Below are 23,646 nucleotides of genomic sequence, written 5' to 3' on the forward strand. Positions count from 1 at the left end.
AGAGGCAGGGAGGGGGGAGCCAGCAGAGGCCGAAAGTTCCCCGAGGTCCCCCTACCTGCTCCAGATAATCACTATGGCAATGAAGTCGATGTGTGCAAAAAGAAGTGGCATTTCTTGCCAGATCATCAAGATTTGGAGGGAGACTTGGACTAAATGCATCAGCTTGGCTGTGGACCTTTCTTTTTTTAAAAAAAGGAAAAAAAGGAACTTTTTTTTTTTAAATGTTAAAGCTACATTTGTTTAGGCCTCCCATGACTGAACAGAGTATGGGGAGCTGCCCCCTTTTTTGTCTGGTTTTTTTTTTTTCTTTTTTCTTTTTTTTTCTTTTAAGCAGCAAGTCTACAGAAAGGTAAATCACTGCGGATGGGCTCGAAGCTCATTCTGGAGTCTTTGGCTTATGTGGGAGAGGTATGCATTCGCAGGTGGCTGATCAGATTGCGCTGCTGGGTGAATTTCCCACCACACAGTTGACATTCGTAAGGTTTTTCTCCTGAGTGGACACGCATATGCTCTGTTAGTCGGTACTGCCGGGTAAAGCGCATCCCACATTCCTCGCAGGCAAAGGGCTTGAGCCCCAGGTGGCTGCGCATGTGCCGTGTCATGGTGCCCCGCTGCGTGAACATCTTGCCGCAGATGTTGCAAGGGAAGGGCCGCGTCAGCCAGTGAGTCTTCTCGTGCTGCCGCAGCGTGGCTGGATCCTTGTAGCTCTTCTCACACACTGAGCACTTGAAGGGCCGGGACTCCGCAGCGTAGGATTGGCTGGGGTTGGACAAATCCTCGGCTTCATCCTTGCTGCCGTATGTGCCTTCCTCCTTGATGTAAAGGTCTTCCTCGGTGTGCGTTTCCACGTGGGCGTTGAGCTGCTCCGAGCTCGGGAAGCCTTTGCCACAGGGGATGCAGACGTACAGGTTGTCACCGTAGGCCACTGGCTCGAACCCCTCCTGCCGGTACACGTAGTTGGCACTGGTATGGCCGCCGCTCTCGCTCTCGCTCTGGCCGCTGTCATCACTGTTCTCCTTGCCGTTTTCCACCTCCTCCTTACAGGGGTAGGGCAGGTCTGCGCCGTAGGCCCCGGCCAGACTCCTCTCCACAGACTTAGACAAGGGCCCCAGCAGAATACCATTGGGCAGCCCTTCGCCCTCGTCCCTGTCTTTGCTCCCCTCCTTCCGGTCAAAGGCGTTGTCCTTCTTGATCCACTCCTTCTTGCGGGACGAGTGCCGGAGGCCCTTGCGCTGGCTGCCCTCCGTCAGGGCGTGGTGGCACTCCTCGCTCAGATCCATCTCCATGGGGTCGCTGCTGTCCGCCATGCTGTGCGGGGCTCCGACCCCGGACTCGTCGAACGATGAGGCACTGTTGGCTGCAGGGGCTGAGGCAGATTGGGGAGAGCCGTGCTGGCTTTCACTGTGCTGCGTGTCATCGTGGGAGGCTGCGACAGGGAGCGACGGGCTTTTCTTGGACAGGTCGAGGCCGAGCTCCTGGTCACCGGTGCTCCCGTTCGCGCTGCTGCCCCCGCCGCCGTTCTTGCTGGCTCCCCTGCTTAAGGAGTGACAGTTCTCTTGGTTGGAGCTGCTGATGAAGACCTCGTCATCGGAGAGCTTTCCCTTTGACAGCTCCTTTGAGTGCGAGCCCTTCAACCCCTCGTTTGACCCTGAATAGCGAGCTTGGATGACCGAAGCAGTGGAAAGTCTTTGACTCCTGGCAGATCTCCCGACACCAAGGCCACCGGCCTTGCCAGCAAAGGACTTGCCGTTCCGCTTCAGCTTCTTTCTGCAGAGAGCTGCCAGGTCGTGCAGTTGGAGGTAGCTTGCTGCGGTGAGGAGAGCGTTAAAGTTCTGTTCACCAGGCTGGTCAGTCGTTAAGAGCTTACCAGTATAAATAAAGTCCAGGATCTGCCGGAACACGGTGGGGTTCACCATGTCCGTGTCTAAGTTTATCAGGTTGTCATGCAGGACAAGGGATTTGAAGTACATGCTGCTGGCTGCCAGGATGTTCTTATGGGCACGAAACAGGGCATTTTCTACCACAATGATCACATCACAGAGGAAACCTTTGGCTCGTTGCTGGTTCAGCTGCAGTAGCAGTTGTTTGGCATGATTTGGCAGTTCCATCTCCACCTTCTCTTCCTCTCACCTTACCACCTGCAAAACAGGAGGATGAGAGGTGTAAACCTGCTGTTTCCACTCAAACAGTTTACATTTAATAGACTGATTTAACCTGGTGCAGTCTGTGTTAGGCTTGACTCTGACTAAATAGATCTGAGTACACTGAGCCCTGCAAGCTGTGATCCTGCTTGGAATACAGACAGAAGTATCTCTCATGCTAAGACTTGATTCGAGTCTTTCAAAAATCAGATTTGTAGTTATCTGTTTACAAAAGCAATGGTTGGTGGCTGGGACTACTATTCAAAAGGTACCAGCAGGAAAGCAATAGTTAGGAATGGGAGAAAGCTGATCCCTCTCCTGACACAATTTTGAAGGGAGGATGAGGAGTGAAAAAAGAGGAAGAGAAAAGAAACATCTGCTTTACTGTCATTTGCATATCTGAGCATGTAAAATAATTAGCATAAGCTGCAGCTTCTCTGCTTTAACATGTAGTTTGTTTCTTGGCCCTTACATGTTGAAAACTTATAACACCCAGCTGCTCTGGGATTGAGAAAATGACTTGTAGCAACTAAATCCACTGAAGATGGAATTAATCACACTGAGGTGTGAATGGGAAGCCTCCTTAAGAGTATGAAAAGCTGCTTTAAAAACCACCCCCCTGGCAATGCCCATATCCCACTCCATTGACACGAAGGGCTAGAATCAACCCTCAACTGGCTGAAATTCAGGATGCTGAGCTAGCTAAGTGCCACCAAATGTCTTCACAAATCTGACACAGTTTTTCTAAGCTCAGTTTTGTTCTTTCTTTAGTTTTGAAGGGATTTTTTTAAACTCAGATAATCATATCTCACAGTCTTTCTACTCTGAAATACTGGAAAGAGAGGAAAATAGTGGTTACCTCCATGTATGTATGTATATTCCACAAACAGTAGTCATGTTGCATTTTAGTTTAGATGTTTATATTGACTTTCCCAGTAGTATGGACTGTAGGAAACACCTTGCTTGAGCTGTATCAGAACTAACTGCAGTTGTACATTTGGGAGATATCACAATACCTAAACTCCAGAGTTTAAATCTGGGTCTGCCTTCAGGGATCCAGGACCAATTTAAGATATTTTTTTTCCTTGATTTTTTGTTTGTTTGTTTGTTTGAAAGTGCCAGCTGCTTCTTGTAATGGGCATTTATCTGTTAAAGTTGGTTTGAAATTGTTTCTGAGGTTCAAATGTAGGAATTAAATACCAAACATACAATAGTCACATTTAGCCTTCCACTTCCTTCCTTTCCCAATTCATCATATTATTGAAGCATTTCAACTATTGAAGGAGGAGGAGGCCATAAGTACAGAGAAATGAAGAGCTTACATTTTCTCATAAAATCATCATCAGTTAATGTTTTTATTGTTTGTAAAACCTGATTCTCATAACTGATGATAAAAATAAAGATTTCATTGTCAGAAAGATGGTGAATTTACATCATCCTTTTCTGCACAACAAAAAGATTTTGCCTATCAAAAAGTAAACAAATGCAATTTTTCCTCCAGTGTTGTTGTCTGACTACCCTGATACTCCTACCAACAGATCTGCCAAGCAGGTGCCTCCCTTCTGCCCCAGGACACAGCTCTTCCCTTGGTTTGCCGGTCAGCCCGGTACTTGCTTATGCTTTTGGTAGAATTTTGTGGCTCTTGAGTGCAGCTGCACCTAATCCAGCATCCACACAGATCCCTCTGGCTCCTCACCCTGACCCACAGCCAAAAAGGCTGCTCTGCTTTTCTGCTCTGTGTTGTTTCAGCAATGGTTGGGAAGCCCAGGAGACCTTGGTGGATTCAGCACTAGGCCTTTGTGACACGAATGCTGCTCCCAGAGGCTTTAGCAAGGGTGGCAGCCAAAAGGAGGAACTCCTGGCTTGCCACGGTGCTTGTCTCCACCTATAGTGTATCTGTCCTAGAAACTCAGCCTGCAGAATCACAAAAACGTGACAGGGCAGGGATTACTGACACTGAGCAGTGTTGAGCACTTTAAAAACAAGTTTTGCTGTAATTAGTTACATCAGAGCTGCAGCACGCAGGCAGCGTGTCTGGGTCTGGTGGCCTGCTTCCAGAATTGCTGATTAAGAGGAAGAAGCAACAACAGAGGCACCAAATACCCACTGTTATCTAACCAGGCCAGTAAAAGCCCTTACTCCTGGGTCACTGAGATACATGGACAGGGAAGGACAGGAACATGGCTTGCAACAAAACCCAGCATTCCCTCTCTGTAAATGCACCCTGCTCAGGACAGGCAGGGACAGTCTGGGGCTGCACCCTCTCACTACAAACATAACGGGGCTTTCTCATGCACCTAACACACAAAATCCCTGGATGTGATTTTTATGTGTTCCATAAAGGACAAATATGGGAAAGGAAGGGAAACAGCACAGCCAATATTTTTTGCCTAAACAAACTAATACAATATAAAATTTAGAAAAGGAGTATGTTACTCAAGTAAAAGTGATTCCCATTCATGGGGCACTTGAAGCAGAGGTCTAGAAAGCTCTGTATATGAGTTGTCTAAGCCTTTGCAAAGAGTCAAGGCTTGCTGCAGCTACTAATGCAAAATATTTTTAGAGTTGTACTTTTTTTCTTTCTTTCTTTCTGCCTTAAATGATATTGAAACCAGGTAATGAGCCTGCAGGGAAAGCCCTGGGAACAGGTAGAATTGTAATTCTGCTTTTTACTGACCTTCATGAGGAAGATAATGTTGTTATTATTAAGCTTCAGTGTGTTCTGCAGCATAAAAATTAGCATAGTACAACTTGTTTAAATTACCTCTATTTATCTCACATGTCAAATCTTACAGAGCTATTCATGTTCAGCAGGACATAGGTAAGAGGTAGCTTATTACCTTCAGCAGATTTTAAAAACAGTGGTCAGGTGTAAGCACTGTAACACTACTTATCAAATTTGAATGTTGTTAGCTGAAGGCTAATGTGGATTTAGCAACCCCAACAAAATGAATGTAATGCAACGAGGCAGCAAAGCCTTCAGCCAAGCTTAGAGCACCATGTTCAAACTTCTGTCAGGGAACTGCCCCCCAGGACTGCACTGTGGCTCAGAGAACAGTCCTTTGACTGACATCCCTTTGCTGACAAAAGCTTTATAGCAACCTGTCTTGTGCATCTTGTGCAGTCCTGAACAAAAAAAAAATCATTCCAGGTATTTTCCAGAGCTGACCAGTTACAAACCCTTCTTTAGCATTTCAGAGGCGGAGGAAGAAAGGTGTGTTGGAAAAGGTGGTAGCAAAAGACAAGCAGGTATTATTCCTTAACTTATGGCATTCCCAGGATCTCACTTGTGGCTGAAAGCATGGGACCAAGGGCAACTCTGAGGTTAAATCCCATATAAAAGTTGGCAGACCTGCCCAAGTTTTTTAAGGGGTGCATCTCTTACAAAGGCCTTGCTATCCATGAGTCTCTACAGACTGTCTCTTAACAAACCCTAACATTTGAATAACATCACCACAACCCCCAAAGCCCTGAAAAATCACAGGGGGTTTATAGTTCTTGTATCTCGGTGTCATTTTTAATAACCCTTCCTTTCCTGTTTCCTGCAAAAAGACAGAAAAGACACACCCCCAGCTCAGAGGAGCCCTGGCTCAGAAAAGGCTTAGATACATTTCTAGTAAATAAACCAAACCCCAGACCTCAAGAATACATAGACGATCCTCACTGGGGCCCCAGATTTTAATCACTGAACGTGGTGTGCAAAATTTCACTCCTTTGCATTTAAAACATGATCACAGAAGGCTCTGGACAAAGAGCATCAGGGATGGTCTTTTCCCAGATTCGGGCTGGTTCCTTGGCATTCAAGACAGTTTTCAGAGCAGTGAACCTGCTCAAATACTGCCATGCAAGGAGGGACTGAAGCAAGACTGAGGCTCTCCACTACCTCCACCATATCCACGACACTGAGACACAGCACATGCAGAGACATGAGAGATACAGGGCACAAATCACAGAATGCAGTGATGCTGCAAGCAGATGCCACACAGCAAACAAAGCTTTGCAAGCTGAGCACCCACAGCGTCTTCCTAAGCACTGCTGCCCCAGGAGCTGGGTACCTGCGGGCCGAGCCCAGCCTGGGGCACTCTGGCACCCTGAGGGCAGGGGGTTGTGCAGAACACACAGGCTGCTCCAGGAGCTGTGCTGTTCTCACTACACAGCAGGGGAAATTTAAATCTCTCTCAATTTCCACAAAGATTCTGGACATCACAGAAAATTAATTTGCTAAAGCAGAGGAAAAGAGAAATCACTTCACCCCTTTAAAGAGTGTAAAATCTACATATTCACTACAGATTTGATTCTCTTTAGTATCACTAAATCTCCTCCTAAAAGTAATTGCTGAATGAATGGTAAATGTGTTATCTTAGCAACCTCTGGCAGGAGATGCTATTTGATTTCATCTCTGAGTTATAGATTGCAGCACATGAATATTGTTTACCTTTTAAGCAGCAACACCAGTGAAGCAAAGAATCAATCAAAAACAGATCTAAGGAACCACTCATTTCACGTAGAGGATTTGTGGATGGATGAGAAGGCTAGACACCGAGCACCTGAGCAGTGAACTAACAGGACTGCAGATAAAAACCAACAAACAGATTAGATGTGATATAGCAAATTAGATGCTGTTAAAGCGTCAGCCTACTGTGCATGTTATAACAGACCTGGGAAAAGGTAGTGGCCTGCTTCCTTAGCTCTCCACCTTCCCAGGCAGTTGTGCTGCACTAAGCAAACGCTACAGTGGTGAGCATGGGGAAGAACAAGACAGAATTAAATCCACTGTTTCCTACATTGCTCTCTCCCACCAATTTCTGAAGTTAAAAATGCCGTGTCCGGCTGCTACTGGAACTGGGTGAAACTGAAACAGGTGACTTCTGCACCCTTCAGTTTCGGATGAACCAACTTCTTTTGAGCACTTGACAACCGCACTGGGAAGAGCTTTCCTGTTCCTCACTGGCCCATCTGATCTTTCTCTCCCCACATCCCAACAGAACCTATTTCCAGGACTGTCCCGAGGTATCAGTGAAGTGGGTGGTTCATGTTTGTTAACCTGCCCCCCAGGAGCTGCAGTTGGCAGGTCATTAGCCCGTGACTTATGAAGGTATTCACATTCCAGAACAGCAGAAGCGCAGGGAGGGATGCTTGGAACTATGTTAGCCCAAATGTTTCCCTATCCCCAGCCCCTGCGCAGACAGACAACAGAATTCAGAAGCAGAAGCAAGAACATGCATTTTCATCATTGGCAGTGGAGCAGCAAAAGCTCTGTGACCTGGGCTTAAGCAGAAAACAGGATGCAGCACCCTTGTTTTTCTCACACAAATATTTTGAACTTCAAAATAGCTTAGACCAACATGTCAAGTGACCCGGGGACACGGCTGCAGAGCCGGGGAGGGGAGAGAAAGCAACATGCAGGACAGAGCAGGATGTGCAGCTGGTTTTGCAGGTGTGAACATGGAAAGGAGAAGGAAAACGGATGACAATTTCGCAGAGGATGCCACATCACCAAACTTAAAGTGGCCCTGCTTTAGTTCGTTCCATTCCAATTAGTGCCAGGCAGAACTGCCCTCCCGGCTCCCCGAGGCAGCTCCCGCAGGTCCAGCTTTGCTCATGGACACAAACTCCTGTTTGGCACCTCTGTGCAGCAACATACGGACATTTGGTACGTGGGCAATACCTGCTCAACTGCTACCAGCTCCTGGCCCAAAAAGGAGAGAAGAAAAAGAGTCAGATGATTTCCCAGTCCCTTCTCTCATGTTCTAGAGTAACAAGGAGAGCCTGACATGGCTAAGCCCTTCTCTACTGCATGGCAAACTTCCCAGGGAAGGGGGATCTCCATGGGTGGAAAGGGTAGGGGCCCTGCGTGCATGAAAGCACCAACATCAGGAGAGCAAAGTGATTTCCAGTCAGTGCAAGGCTGCAGCGAAGCAGGAACACCTTGCTATACAAGCTGAGACTACGAGCAGTAGAATGCAGATTAACCACTTGGTTGCCGCTTACCATGCCAGGTACATTGGGCTAAAGGCACCTCCATCCAGTGCTGCCCGACGTGCCAGGTACATCCCATGATGTTCCATTGAAATCACAACAGGCCATCAATAGAACGTGGCTGCACAGATGCAGAATGGAGAACCAGCAGGGACGCTGTTAAATGCAATTAAAAAACTGCAATCAAAATTGAAACGTACATTTCAAAACGGCCACCTGCCTTAAATATGTAACTACCAGAACAACCTCCCCTCCACCCATCTCCCCACAGCTGCTGAACTGCAACGGCAGCAGAGCAGGAGGACTCTGCGAGTTTCTTTTTGACTCTGGCCTCCTCCACTCAGGACTCCCAAAGGCACTGAGCTCCAGGGGGACCAGTCCATACGTATCCAAACCCAGCAGATTCCAGGATGTCTGCACCAGCTTCATTCTGCCCAGAAATTCAGGCAACTACGTATCATCACCATTTAGAAATGCCTCTTCGACAGGCACAGCCTGGTGCCAGAGCTTCACGCTCTCATTCCCCACACAGGACAGGCAACGGAAGAAACTCTTAAATGCTGATCCTCCGTGTTGTCCCCATTTCCCTGTTCCCCTTCCCAAGCCTAGAGATGTTATGGCATTGAGCCAGGCTGGATACTTTGATGCAAGATGGAAGAAGAAGATACTGTATACTCACTGCTATTTATAATCATAATTATTCACTGATAATTTAATCTACGTTCTTAGAGACTGGAGATCGAGTTGATTCCTGGTGAACTGCAGCTTGTACGAGAGTCGCAAAACTTAAGATCTAAAATTCCACCCTCCCCTGCCCAAAGGAAAAAGCAACATCATCTTTTCCACATCAGGGAAAGGCACATCTCACAGACACCCTAAGTTTGACAAGCTGATTGTATCTTCTGCAGTATCCTCCTTCCCACAGAATTCCCATAATCAGCTCCAGCAGGATTATCGTGGAGGGCAGTCTCAGGGTAGATGCTAAGCACGGGTCCCTCTCTACAACTGATGAAACTGCCCCAGTGAAACCCATCAAACAAACCCCCCAAAACACAGTCCACAAAAAAGCCTGCAGCCTGGCAGGGATTTAACAGAGGTTTTTAGCCCCTCAGAGTGAAGTAAAACATCTGCATTGCTCTTTTCACATTGATGGCTGCATGTCTCCAGCTGTGCTGCTGAAGACAGAAATCCTGAATATTGATTGTCAACCTTAAAAGATAAAAGGCCAAATGAAAAAGACCTACAATAATTTATGTAGTTGGATGAGAGAGAACATAGAGGAGGACACTGGCCCGGGAAACAGAAACTGTCCTCATGAAAAGGACACTGAATATAAGGAGATAGTTGGTTCTTCCTGGACATCTGCTGGGCTGGGCTCAGCTCAGGCCCAGGACAGTGTTCCCATCATTCCCACCTGCATACTTACCCCCACAATTCTGTAACTAAATCCCTTTCACACTGAACTCACAGGTCTTTTGTATTCAGATCACCCTGTTTTGACTGCTGTAGACTGAAGATTTTTAAATCTTGTCAATACAATGAAGAAGTGAAATGTAAGCAACTGTTTGCTTACTGACCTGGGCTGTGCTGAGCCAAGAGCATTTGCTGAACTAGTCTGAACAGCCCGGTGCCAGCACGAACAGGCCAACCCACATTTAACTGCCCTGCAACTTTAAACATAATGGGCCAGAGCCCCAGGGATTTGGAGCTCTCCCTCCCCAGAAGATCACACTCTGTGCTGCATAGGAGCAACATACTCCTGGCTGCAGCTGCCAGCATCACAACTGCAAAACCCTCAGCAATGCCAGCAATACCCAGTTAAACTAAAGGCTGAATGCTGCATAAACCTAGTCTTGAACAGCAGCTCAAATGCAGATCTTTTTGCTTCTGTGAAGCAAGAGCTCTTCTCCATAGTTGTATTTCTCCTCTAGGGCAGAGATTAGCAGAGAACTGCTTAAAAGGTGTTTCCTACTGTTAGAACGTCCCACTGCAGTCAGAAACGAAGCTTCCTGCCAATTCCTAAACAGAGCACTTATATATTATGCATTTATTTTCACTGCTGACATGAAGGAGCCTAAGATTACCCAAACCTCTAGTGGGAGGAGAAGAGGAGAGGCACGGACATTGCAGATCTTGTCAGGCAGAGACAGGCACTAAAAATTCCTGCATATCTGCAGAGCACAGTTGATCTCAGGAACACAGCAGTGGCACAAAACAAATAAAGCTTCAGAAGCTTGTGACCAGCAACAGCCACTGGGCTCTTCTGCAGTCCTGCAACAACCCAGCCAGCTCAGTTGTACCTGCACTGCAAGTAGCAAAGGCAGCTCGGGTGTCCGATGCTAATCTAATTTATTTATCTATTTACTCCTTATTGCACTAGAATACCCACAGATTGAGTGGAACAGTTCAGCCCACACAGGAGGAAGGATCTCTTCCACCCATCCACCAGTTAAGACCCCTTTGGTGTGCAAAATTTCTGCTTCCCAGCCACCTTTGAGCCTTGATGTACAGAACTGTCCCTTTACAATGCAAGAATTTAGGACATGACTAAAGGATTGTTGCTACTGCCCAGCTAATCCTAGAGAATGTTAGGCCTGGGCCCTGTCCTGCAGTAGGGTGGGTAGGGCAGTTGGCACGGGGTGGCAGCCTCATGCTGAGCATTGCTCTGGGGCACACACAGCACAGAGAGGAGGAGGAATGTCCAATGACCCTTTTCCAGCCCACTCTGTCCCACAGCACCCTCCGGGTTGCAGCACTTTAGGGCTCTGAGTCACCACAGGTACAAGCTGATAGCAGGTTGTGAAATGCAGTGGTACTGGAGCAAATGCACGAGCCTTTCAACTGTCCCTGCAGCTGGGCAGGGATCTCCAGGCCAGGCATGAGGCAGGAGCTGGGACCATCCACTGTGACTCAGGCTCCTTAGTTACATGGTTTGTTAGAGCAAACAAAGCCTCAGAGTACTGGGAGAAACGAGAGAGGGTTTGATAAAGATCCTCTCATTTTTATTTCTTGTGTGGACTCAGCAAACTTTTCTGCAGAGAGAGGCAATCTGCTCAGGAGCACCTGCATCCAGAGTACTGCTAATACCACCAGTTTGCAAGGGTTAACACTGAGGGGTGCAGGGTAGTAACCATCTTGGACCAAAATGGCATCTCTCACCATATGGCTGGCTCCCATCCTGCCAGCTTTATCCTGCAGCCCTGCCCAAGAGTGGAGCAGGGCTGCAGATCCCTCCCTGTCAGAGCTTCTCAGCTGGGGGACTACAGCCCAGGCACATTGTGAAAGGCAGCCCTGCAAGGTCATGGGCTGTTGAAAACTTTGCTACACTCCAAAGCACAGGATCTTCTTCCTTTCCTTGCCTACACACTATTCTTGTCAAGGTCAAGGATTTTCTGGCAGTCCTCAAAACACCCAAATTACAGGCTTTTGTCATGAATTAAGACTTGAAACATCTCTTCATTTTAAACAAGTGGAAGGGGAGGAGCAAGACAGAGGGGAAGGTACTTTGGGCCAAGATTTGGTTTTGAAAAGGGGATTGGCAGCCTATGTATCTGCTTTACCCCGTAATCTGAAAGCTCCTCAGGACAGGACCCCTAGAAGCATTTTGCACTGAACCATATACACATCCCAGAGCAAGAGAACCAGCAGCTCCCTGCATCCGTTCCAGTCTGCTCAGCTTCTCCTAAATCAACACTGCCAGAAGGCAAGACAGCACTATAACAAATTAGCACCACTCACAATTTGTTGGAGTTGCTGTTCCATTGTTTGTTTATTTAAAACACACGCAAGCACACACACACACACAAACCTCCCGAGCCTGCTCTCTGCTGCCATCCCCCAAACTCCAGATTCAGAGGCTCAGAGAGGCGAGCAAAGGCTGTGGATTAACCATGCAGAGCAACAGCCACTGCACTGGGACTCTGCTTGGGGTTTGCTCTTTCACTACAAGCAAAACAGAAGAATGCCCACACTGTGCCAGCGTGGAACATCACGGTGTCAAAATCCATATTTCAGCACCTGACTAGGGATGTGTTGCTAAGAAAAAGAAAGAGCCCCAGGCTTGAAAGGACCCAGCACTAATAAAACTCTTAGTGCTAATGCTATTTATGAACATCCAAGGGATAATCTGCACCCCTTATCAGCCCATAAGATTATAAGATCTTTAAAATAGGAAACATGTCTTACTTCATAAAGCACTGTATAAGTTTACAAAGCACAATATTAGTGGTAATAAATAATTGTCAGAGTCGGGCACAGCGGTGGCTGTAAAACCTGAGGCACCATCGCTGTTCCCATTTCATTGTGAGCTCTGGGCAGTGACACTGGACACTGGCTGTGCTGACTTGGTCCACTCATGCACCAATCTGTTTTGATCTTAAGAGATCATCTGGGAAATGTGCTCTGCTTACACTCACTGGGGAAATTAACGTTTTATCACGAGGTGATCATGACGAGGGTGATTTGTGAGAGTTGTAGTAGATTCTTATCCTTCCACCAAACACAGCTTATTTGCCAGCATGTGTCAGTGTGCCAGCAGTGATTCCTTTACAGAGCATTTCTGTCTGTAGGCACTTATCACACACAGGGCACCCTCCACCAGAGCAGCTGCTCACCAGTTACATCACACAGCACACAGAGACACCTTCTCTTTAATTTCTCTTGGCAATAAGCTCTGGGCTGCTGCAGACATAGTTTAGAGGACAGTAAAGTCAGCATCCTCCACTCAAACCCTTACATGCTTTCATTCAGTTATTTCTTTCATTTTAGAGTTGTTTTGTTTTTTGTTTTTTTCTGGCTTAAAAATGCTCTAAATGTTTGCATTTCTGGCTGCTGTATCACGTGCTGACAGATAACAGTGTCATCCAAAGCATGTCTGCTCACCTGGCTTGAGCATGGCTTTGTTTTCTGGACAGGTGAACACCAGATACCACAGTTACCTCCACCAGTCTAAAAACAGTTAAGGAAGTTACAAGATTTTACACTCAGATTGAGACCTTTGCATGGAATTCTGTTAGCGCCAAAACATTTACAATTTTATTCTTCAGATAACCCATGATTTATTAAATGTTTAAATACTCAAGCTTAACTTTTTAAAAAACTACTCACTTTACATTTGTCACCTAAGGAGGCAATTTGTGCATTTTTTTCCTGTCAGAAAAAAAAAAAGCCTCAAAGAGCAAAGCAGAATGCACAACCCTCCTTCTTTCAGCATTATTAAAACCACCTCATTGGTAATTATTCTTCTCAAGATGGGTGTAGGGGAGTGAAAATCTGGAGCAGATTCTATTTTTAGAAGATAACCTTGGGAAAAACAGGAGGTACCAGAGAAACAGGCACGAGGGGTGACAGTACTGAAAGCAGCAGGAGACACAGGTGTACCAGGTGTCTGTGCCAGAGAGCTCTGAGACCACAAATGTGGCCACACCTCCTGCAAGATTTAGGCTTGGCTGGCAGGTTTCAGAGGCACTCAGAATTCACAGAGGCAACTCATATATTTAAAAGCTTGAGCAAGAGTTAAAAAAACCCAACAAACCAAACAACAAAACAACAAACCCACACTAGAAGGTTATTTTAAAAGTTTGCTGGATCACTTCCCACAGAGCTCTCCCCTCTCAGCAAGGAGAGCGGTTAAAGAAAAAAACAACAAACAACAAAAAAATCCAAACAGAACCAAAACATAAAACCCAAAACAGCCAGAGAGGCTGAAACCTCTCTAACACAGATGAAACAACACAGCAGTTTTATAGCTACATAAATAGGATCAGCATCTGGCCCAAGGAGTAATACATGTACGAACTACTGCTAGCAGCCACAACAAATTGACACCACACCTTGGAGTGGAAGGAAAAGTAAAATTCTTCCATCCTTACCACTTCCAGCAGAGCCCTCGAACATGACAGCATCAAGAGACGCCCGGGGGATGCAGAAAACACATTTAGCATTTGGACTAAAACCTCTCTCTTGGCATGGTGCATTCCCAAACACCTGTATCCAGTATCCAGCTGCTTCCAGCCCCTGCCCCGTGGCTGCTCATTATTCAGCCACATGCAGTCCTGTCACAGAGAGGGGCTCAGTAAATTGTGGCATTGTTATACCACAGTGCAGGTGCTTGAAAACACACAGATCCTGAGGCTCATCGGCCTCATCAGCCAGAGGGATGTTCTGATGCCATCCAGCTTTCTCTGAGCCACCACATCAGCCCATCTAGGGTTAATCTATTCCTTTCTCCAGGCATTTTCTTGGCAGGGACCTCACTCAAAGAGTATGTTTTAACAGCAGGAAAACCACCTCAAAATCCCAAACCAAACAAGTCAACTCCTGTAAAGAACCTGAATAAGTGGCATCAGTGGCATCCTTCTTATCCCAAGATATCCTCCATCACAGATGCTGACAAGGCTTTCACACACCTTTTTTCTCTGTTACCTCATGTAAAAAGCCTGACAATAATCCCAAATCCCCAGACCCTTCCAGGAGCAGACACAGACCCATCCCACACAATCAAAGTCTTATAACAGGGTATGTGATGTAAAAGCTCGTTTAATCTTGTGCAGGCAAGAAATAGCAGGGACCTGCCTGTAGAAAAATTAAAAACTATACAGTAATTCATCAAATTGATTTAATAGACCAGCTGCATGTGCAAAAGCTGGCTCCAGCAGAGACAGTCCCACCAGTGTGCATTTGCTTACAAATAGGCAAGGGGGCTTTGGCACAGCCACTGAATCCTTTGGAAAAGTTGGTTCTGACATGTTGGAAAAGGATTTGGATTTTTCAGCTGCTCCCTAAAGCAGGAGGCAATTCAGAGAACACACCCAAGACCTGCAGCAGACACCACTTTAAAATTTGTCTTCATTATATTCTAATTTTCTCCCAACTTTCTATTATTTGCAACAGCCAGAAAAAAAAAAAAAAGCGCAGATGAAATTTTTCATGTTTCTAAAAACAGAGGAAAGGTCAGGAAAGCTCCGTTACACATCATTTGTTCTTCCTCTAGCAGCAGTCAGAGTCAGGAGCCCTGGCCCAGGCTCTACGACTCACATTTTCCTTGTTATTCCTGAGCCAACAACCCAAATACAAATGTCAGGTTTGGTGGGTTTCAAAACCAAAGGTGTGCTAGAAGGGGGATTATTGTGGGGCTTCTTAAAGACAGTTATTCATAACAAAGAGTGAAATTGCTCAGAAAATAAATTCTGCTTTGCCATCTTGCAAATGTAACTTCTTCCCTCCAGATCCCACTGGGTCACTGAGAGATGGGCAGAGCTTCAGGAAGGACCAATACCTGTTTGTGCTGAGGTGCCCAAAAATGACTGGTGAGTTTGGGTCTTTCAATGGGATGAATGGCACAGTAGAAATTCTTAGTCATACAAGCTTTTTTCCTAATTCTTATGAGTTCTTCCCTCTATGATACGTATTTTTTATTATTTGTGTAAAACTTTCAAGTGTAGTTATTAGAAGATATGTAAAGTACCTCAGAAAGGAGTTGCAAACTCTGACCACCTCTCACATGAAAGACTGGTTGGTTACTGCAATCCACTTTTTCTTTAACTTAATTTTATTTTCCTGGGAAGCGTGAGAAACCTTTTTTCTTCATTTGGTTTTTAACTGATCATATTATTTAAAGGATTTAGTAAGGAATCTAAAAATCTGTGAAAGGGTTTGTTGGAGGGGGATTAGAAAGAGAAGGGTCCTGTAAGAACAACCCCAACCACTCCAGTCACAGGGTTTGTTCCTCTGCTGCACACAGAACCACAGAATCATTTAGGCTGGAGAAGACCTTTAGGATCAAGTCCAACCATTAACCCAGCACTTCCAACTCCACCACTAAACCCTGTCCCCAGGTGCCACATCTACACATCCTTTCAATACCTCCAGGGATGGCCATTCCACCACTTCCTTGGGCAGCCTGTTCCAGTGCTTGATGACCCTTTCCACTAAGAAATGTTCCCTAACTTCCCCAACCTACACCTTCCCTGGTGCAACCTGAGGCCATTTCCTCTTGTCCCATTGCTTGTTACTCCCGAGAAGAGGCCCCCGCCTTGGCTCCAGCCGCCTTTCAACCTTGTTGACTCTCACACAATCAGCCTTGGCCCATCCATCCAGCCTATCCAGATCCCTCTGCAGAGCCTTCCTGCCCTCCAGCACATCAACACTCCCACCCAACCTGATAGTCATCTGTCAACTTACTGAGGGTGCCCTCGATGCCCCCACCCAGATCTCTGATAGAGACACACACACCGAGGCCTTCTTGCCTCCCCACGAGGGAAACAAATCCAAAAGATCTGGCATGAAAGGCCTGAAGACAATGCTCTCAGACACATGGTTGGGAGGTGCTGGGAAGCAAAGCAGCAGCTGAAATTAGATGGAAATAACAACAACATTCACAGAAGTTCCCCTTGGATACATGTCAGCATGTGGGAATGATGGATTAAGACTAAGTATTTGCATTTCCCAGTCAGATGCCAAGATAGCAGAGCTGGCACACTAAAGTGTTGTGGTGTTCCTTGAAGGGAGTCTCCAGCCACCAACACTGCCTGTGTGCAGAGCCCTTCTGCTTGCAAGTATCTCTCTCTAATAATGTAGGTGTTTTGAATTTTTTTAAATGTGACCTCAGTTAGTGCTTATAAAAGTAAAGCATTAACAGCTACAGCATAGCAGAGGCAGCTGGGCAAGCTCTTCTGGCAGATCCCTGCCAACACAATCAACCCCAAATTAACTTGTGCTGTGCTCCCACCCACACACAGCAAGCAGGTAGTGCCATGGTGCCAACTGCTTCAGTCAGCACGTAAGAGCAGAGTGCCATGTTATTACCTCCTCTTCTAAAGGCCACAGTAGAGCATTTTGATCTCTGCATACAATAGACACCTGAACTATTACAGCACAGGGCTGAATCCTCTGGCAGACATAACTTTCAAAGTAAGATGCAGCACTTTTGCATCATTGCCCTCTCCAACAGATTTCAGTGCTTTTATGCTGCTCTTTTTTAAGGCCAGCACTAACAGTGCCAATGATAGATTATTTCCCATTATTTTCCCATCTGGAAAAAAAAAATCCCCAAACAAACCACAGAGAGATAAAGCCATCATTACAAAAGGATGAGGCATCATGATCTGTTTTAGGGCATCCAAGTCAGGGCCACAACCAAAAAGGTCAGGTCTTGCCCTCTTCCTGCATCAGCCCTGTTCCGGCTCAGCCTCTTGGTCTTCAGGGGCAGCACAACAGAGCAGGCAGCAAAGCAGAGCCAAGGATCAGGAACACCCTCCAACAAAGCTGGCTGTAAAGCCAAATCCCCAGTGTCAGAGGTCACAGCAGTAAGGGAGGATTGTGCTTCAACCTCCAAAACATCCTCCAGTATCCAGGGAGGCTGCTGGCAATAGGTGAAGGATGGTGATGAGACAGAGGAACAATGAGGAAAAAGTTCTCGGAATTGTTGCTGGCACTGCAGGGTGCACACCCAGTGAGGAGGTGGAGCAGAGCACCACTGGGACAAGGAGGAGGCTTCTCTCCTACAGAGAAAGGGACAAACAGAAGGGAATGTTCCTTCCTGCATTTCAGCCTGAAATTCTCTTCTCCAACACCCGTTTCCATAGTCAGCATCAATCAATGCCTAACTACACAAGGTACTTCCACTTTGTAATCATCTTCATTTCTACATGTTTAACTGTTGTTGACTTCCTCCCTTGGAACTTTGTAACAACCCAGCAAGAATGACAGTTTAGAGGTTCTCCCAAAAGTCCCCCAAATGCATCAGGAACTGGAATCTGCTGCAGGGCTGTGGGATTGTCTCAGCAGATTCAGTGGGTAACCAGGTCTTCTGAAACAAAATGTAATAAGTGTTTCTGCCTGGACTTGCCAAAAGACCTTAATGCAAACAGAACTGCAGGAAAATTAGGGTGGACTCTAGTGGCTGCCTCCCCCTCGGGGTTTGGGGTTTTTTGTTGTTTTGGTTTTTTTGGTTGGTTTTTTTTTTTTTCTTCAATCCTGATGAAATTCATTACAGTTCCATTTACACTGAGGTTGTGATTTAAATTTTCCAAAGCAGGCAGGGCAGGTTTGAAAGCCTGATATATCAGGCTGTGTATGTGCTTCCTGAAGAACCAGGGTGGCTGCAGAGCCTTCCCCAAGGGGTGCCTGGTTGGTCCCCTCACCCCTTGGCATGTTTTGCTGTCACACAGGCCACTGGAATCCTGGCAAGTTGAGCAGACTTGCTCCTTGCAGCCGAGCAGCCCCACATTCAAACACGCCAGTACTTTCCTTGAAGGTATTTACAGTTTACTTTTTAGTGCTACTTTAAGTTCAAAGGGTCTAGTAAAGCCCCATTAAGCCATTTACATCAAACTGGTTAGTTAATTATCCTGTTGCAGGCTTTAAATTAGCAATTTATAACCCCTTCCCTGGAGATGCCAGTATTTGGAAACAACTCAGCCAGGACTTTTTGCAGGGTGCAGTTAAGGAACAAAAAAAAAAACCCTAAACCAAACCACCACCACCCTCCCCCCCCCAAAAAAAACCCAAACCAACCAAACAAACAAAAAACCACCACCCCCAAACCAAACCAACCAAAAAAGTCCCACCCAAACAACCCAGAATAAATCTCTTCAGTTTTTTATTTGAAATCTGTTAACTCTGGGAGAATCTAGTAGGGACAGGGGGGGAGAGAGCCCACCATTACCAGGTAGCAGAGATACCTCTGGCTGTGCAGCAAAACGTGGTGATGTGCAGAGGACAAAGGCAGCCTGGGAGGCACTACAGCCAGGTGGGGAGGATGCTTCCTTTACAAGATGTTCTGCTACTTAGTAGCATAATCGAAGGGTATTTTTACATTCACATTTACAGAAATGTGTCTGCCCACACGGGAGGAGAACAATTTGAGGCTTTAGGTCTGGTCAAACTGCACACCAGCACACAAGCTCTAAAGAGGACGTGGGCTTTGGTGAGCACCTCTGCTTACCCAGGCAGCGAGGAGGCTCCTCCTGCACTGCAGCCATCCTTCAGGTTAGGGGTTAAAAGATCCATTTTTATATCCCCTTGCCATGAGGGTCAGTGGCCCCATGGGGCAGGTGAGGCTGGAGCTGAGGGGTCTCCATGCCCAGGATCTTCTCCCCTGCCAACAACCTTAAATTTCTGAGGAGGAGAATCTGTTGACCCCTCAGGAACTGGTTATTCCAGTCCACCCCACTCCGAATGCAGAGCTGTAACAGAAAAGAATAACCCCTTCTTCCCCTTAACTGCCAAACTAACCAGATCCTAGAGTAAAACATTCCTCTCCCCCCTTCCTTATTTCAACCAGCCCTTACACTAGTTCTACAGACGATTGGCATACTGGATGTTTACTGGCAAACTTTATTTCAAATGAAGATGGGAGGAAAAAACTGTCCAGTTGCTACTATTTTCACAAAACAACCTGTCAGGTATAGGAGAAATCTTGGCCCCAGTCCTGGAAGCTGTCCCAAACCAACAAGCACTTAACACCTCACCAAGAGCAGGAATCCATGGAAAGAAGGGCCATGTGGAATGAGACCAAGGCAAACTAGGAGATTTCATGTTAACATCAAAAAAACCCACACAAAGTTTGAGAGAAAAATTCCATTCTACTTGAAAGACAAGACAGACAGATGGAATCAAGTCATATGACAGACCCTGCCATTTTTTGGCCTTCATCTTAATACATCCCCTTTTCAATGGCAAAAAAAAAAATTATCTTCTGCCAAACAAGTGTCAGATTTACTTAAGAAGAGAGATAAAAATCTAAGCAAGTTATTTTCTTTATACTACGCAACCATGAGATCTATTTTGCATTTGCTTGTTTCTTGTTATGGAGAGTAGCTGTTTCACAACAATTTCTGGGACAGGGAACAGATGGGAAGAAGAGAGGGAAAAGACAAAGGGACAAAATATTTTTGCTCAAAATCTGTAAGATGGTATGGCTTTTATGTGATTTACTGCTCCAAATTGCAAGACAGAGGCCTTATAATAAAAATACAGGTAAACACAACATAAAATCTAAATTATCTAAAGGACTGAAAAACCCAACCCCACACATAGATGACATTCCCCGAATTCTCTGCCCTTTCTTGGGAGCAGTTACACCCAAACCATCACTCAGACCAGAAGCTGCTCTCTCCTGCTAATCACTCTGGAATCACACACCGAGGTAAAAAAAGTTCAAATGCAAACGCCAGCCTGGCCTTTGAAACAGCACAGTTCTAATGGGCCACAGGATTGCATAATATTAGGAAATTATAAAATAATGTGAAACTGGGGAGAAAGAAAAAAAAGCAAAAGCAAAGCCCTCCTGTGGATAAAACAAGAGCTTTTCCTGCTCCACCAAACCCCTCGTTTCCAAGGCATGCAATGCCCAGGCCCGTGCCTAGAACAGGTGTGTCTCCTTAAATACCTCCCATGTCACACTTGTGTCTCAGCGCTGCGGGATTATATTAGTACCAGTGCATACCAGCTGGAGCTGCCCCGGCGGGATCCTGTAACTCCTCGCCCGGGGGGAGCAGCTCTGCAGCCACATGACCGCGGGGACACAGCGACCACAGCGACCCTGCGCTGCCCAGCCCCTGTGCTGCGGCTGAACCCACCCAGGCACGAGCCAGACACCTCCCCCAGGAGCAGGAAGGGAACAGAGGGCTCCAAGGATTCTTTTCTTTCCCTCCTCTGCCCTTACTACCACCAAATTCTCAGCTAGTTTATGCCAAATAAGACACGGTGAAAACCACGGTAAAAATAGAAGATGCACGGCTAAGAGAGCAAAGTCCACCCAGGCATTCCCAAGCAGAAAATGCTGACAGGGCACAAGGCAGATATGGCTAAAGCAGGATGAAGGAAGGACAAAGGAGAGGGAGCCTCATTCATCTCCAAGTCAGTGCAGGAAGAGACACCCCTTGGCAATTCCAGCCTAATTCATCACTGAGCCCTGGAGGATGCATACCTTGGAGGATGCTTGCTGCTGGCCCGAGCACCTCAAAGTGCTAATAAGAAAATTCTTACGGCAGCAAACGCATTAGTGACATTTTTTTGTGTCATCTCTTCATGACTGGCACAGATAGTGCATAGAAAAGAGCTACTTGGTGTGAGCTACAGCTCTGCATCACAATGCAAAGGTGTTCTTCAGCATGAAGAACTGCCCCAATGACACCTCTGCCATGAAAGGCATCTCGTAGTACAGGTCAGGGAGCTGGGGCACTGATGGATGTGAGAAGCTGCTGAGCAGTACACATGGGCTCAGAGGTGGAGCACCACAGCGCCCTGTGGGATCTCCTCTCTTACTCCTTCTTGGTAACATGGGTATCTTCATTTTCCAGAGAACGATTCTTGCAACAGGTTTTAGGAGAGTACATGAGTGAGAATGCATGCACCAATCTTGATGAAAAGTCTCATTTATGAGGAATCTACCACATCCATAAGTTATTCCACTGGTTAATTAATTCAGATTTCCAGGTTTGAGCTCCCATCAGGTTTGTCTGCCTGTCCCTACAGTAAATAGCTCCAGGCATCACAATCAGCTGTTGGGGGTGAAGGAAGTGCCAAGCTAAACGTTCTTCTCAAGTCAACTTCTTCAGTCCACCTCTGCTCTATAACCCTCGAGGGCTGGGTGATACAAAGGGTTCAATGAACCCAACTCATCAGTCCAGTGCAAACTGGAAGCAAAAGGAAATTCTCACATACTCTACATCCCAATCATCTGTTCACCTCGCTGGCCATTTCTGTTCAAATAAATCCAGAATAAGGCCATTCCATCATACTTCATTCTCAAACAAGTGAGCAGGACCTCAAAGACCCCAAATCCATCCACCCCTACAAACACATATCCTTCTTACTGCTGACATTTTTCTTTTTCAAGAGGTCTCAAGTCCATAGCCATAAAAATCAGCATTAACTGCCAGGTGACCTCTTAGTCTTTAGCCAACTATTTATTATGCTGGGTCCTTAATTACGAGGCAAACGTGTTGCAAATGCCACCCCATTTCTAAGACGCCAGGAGTTCAAATGTTGAACAGCCTCCCATAACCAAGATTCAGCATCTTTACCTTTCCTTTACTCTTTGCCAGCCACAGTGTCAGTGAGTTCTGGCCAGTGGGCAGCCAGGCTGGGGAGGGCACTGGGCTTCACACACCTGTCTTGAGATCTCCCAGTGCAGACTGTCCCCTCCTTCTCAGGCAACTTGAAACCAAGTCACTAGAGCAGGTTCTGTGTCCTCAGCAGACAAAGGAAGGCCCAGCTGTATTTCATAACTGTGCCACATTCAGAATGTGCACTTCCAGGAACCCTGATCCTTGGTGACACACCTAATGCAGAGACAATTATTTAACAAGCCATTTTTAAACCCCCCCACATTCAGTACAGGAATGCAATCATTCATTCCATTTTTCCACAAGGAAAAATGTGTCAGACTTTGGGTAAAACAGGCCTTCTTATGAGCAACCCCTCTGCACAGCCAGGGCTGTGTTCCCATGGGGAGACAGCAGCACATGCATTTTCTTTGGAGGCTCTGAAAGGCTGAATTTCTTGGTGAGAGCAAAACAAACCAAGCCATTTAAGTGGGAGTAGCTGAGAACAGAGCTGTCCACGCGCCTCTGTACAGGCTCAGCTCCCACTCCTGTCAGTACTTGCAAGCCTGTAATCCAACTGAGGTTCTTCACCAACCTCCAGCTATTTCATGACGTGCCTGTCTTGGGGCAAAAAATCCTAGAGAGTGTCCCCGTAAATCAAACACATTCGTTATATAATTGAAGAAGTTTTATGGGGGAAAATGGCAGAAATCCTCCTGTCATTTAGAAGAAAATTAGTGACCTAGTGCACAGCAGTGATTAGCCAGATAGCTACCCTTTTTTATTGAGGAACCAGACTCATAATTAAGGTGCTTTTTCTTAAAATAATACATAAATAAACTATTGGAAAGTTTTACACAACTTTAACCAGTGAAATTTCAGAGTTCAAATAAATTACAAGCTATTTCACTGTTGGACTGTCTGTCTCTAAGGCCATAATTAATTTTAATGTTCAAAGTTGCAGTGCCAAACACGTGACCAGGAGTAAAATAAGAAAAACCTCTTTTAGGCCTCTCTTGCAGTTTCTATCAACAATACAGAAGACAGGAAAACAGGAGGCTGGGTGCAGTTCTGTTCAGAAACACCTTCAGTCTCACACACCGTGAGATGTATGTAAAACATGACAAATTCAAAACTCACCCCCATTTCAGGGAAGGGTAATGGAGATGAGAGAGAGGAAAGGGAGGGAAAAAAGGAGACCAAGTGTCACATGAATGACTTCATATATGAACACACAGAGGGAGCTTCCCTTATCTGTGTATCACACCAGAGCAAATACAGGAAAAGCCATGGCAATGCCATGCCAGCAGCTAAATGTGCTGTTATTTATTTATTTATTTATTCAGATAGTGTCCAATGGTGGAGGAAGACTAGATTTAAATCAGAGTAATTGAAAGCTACCAATTTTAATCTTGCTTTACATTTAGACCCTAGTTATTTTCATAAAGGATGATCAGGGGCTGGTAACTACTAAC

General features: G+C 46.0%; 1 protein-coding gene across 1 annotated transcript in view; it reads right to left on the reverse strand.

Moving 5' to 3' along the window:
• Nucleotides 1–324: 324 nt before the first annotated feature.
• HIC2 (HIC ZBTB transcriptional repressor 2) overlaps nucleotides 325–23,646 on the reverse strand; it is a 71,550-nt gene continuing 48,228 nt past the window's right edge. The window contains exons 2-3 of the mRNA XM_050318591.1: nucleotides 8,133–8,276; nucleotides 325–2,138 (exon numbers count right to left, since the gene is read on the reverse strand). Of these exons, the coding sequence (XP_050174548.1) occupies nucleotides 396–2,108 (1,713 nt within the window). The 5' untranslated portion in view covers nucleotides 2,109–2,138; nucleotides 8,133–8,276 and the 3' untranslated portion in view covers nucleotides 325–395. The remainder of the gene's footprint in view (nucleotides 2,139–8,132; nucleotides 8,277–23,646) is intronic.

The sequence above is a fragment of the Myiozetetes cayanensis genome, unplaced genomic scaffold (assembly GCF_022539395.1).
Source record: "Myiozetetes cayanensis isolate MyiCay16 unplaced genomic scaffold, myiCay2020 scf21, whole genome shotgun sequence".
NCBI classification, from domain to species: Eukaryota; Metazoa; Chordata; class Aves; order Passeriformes; family Tyrannidae; genus Myiozetetes; species Myiozetetes cayanensis.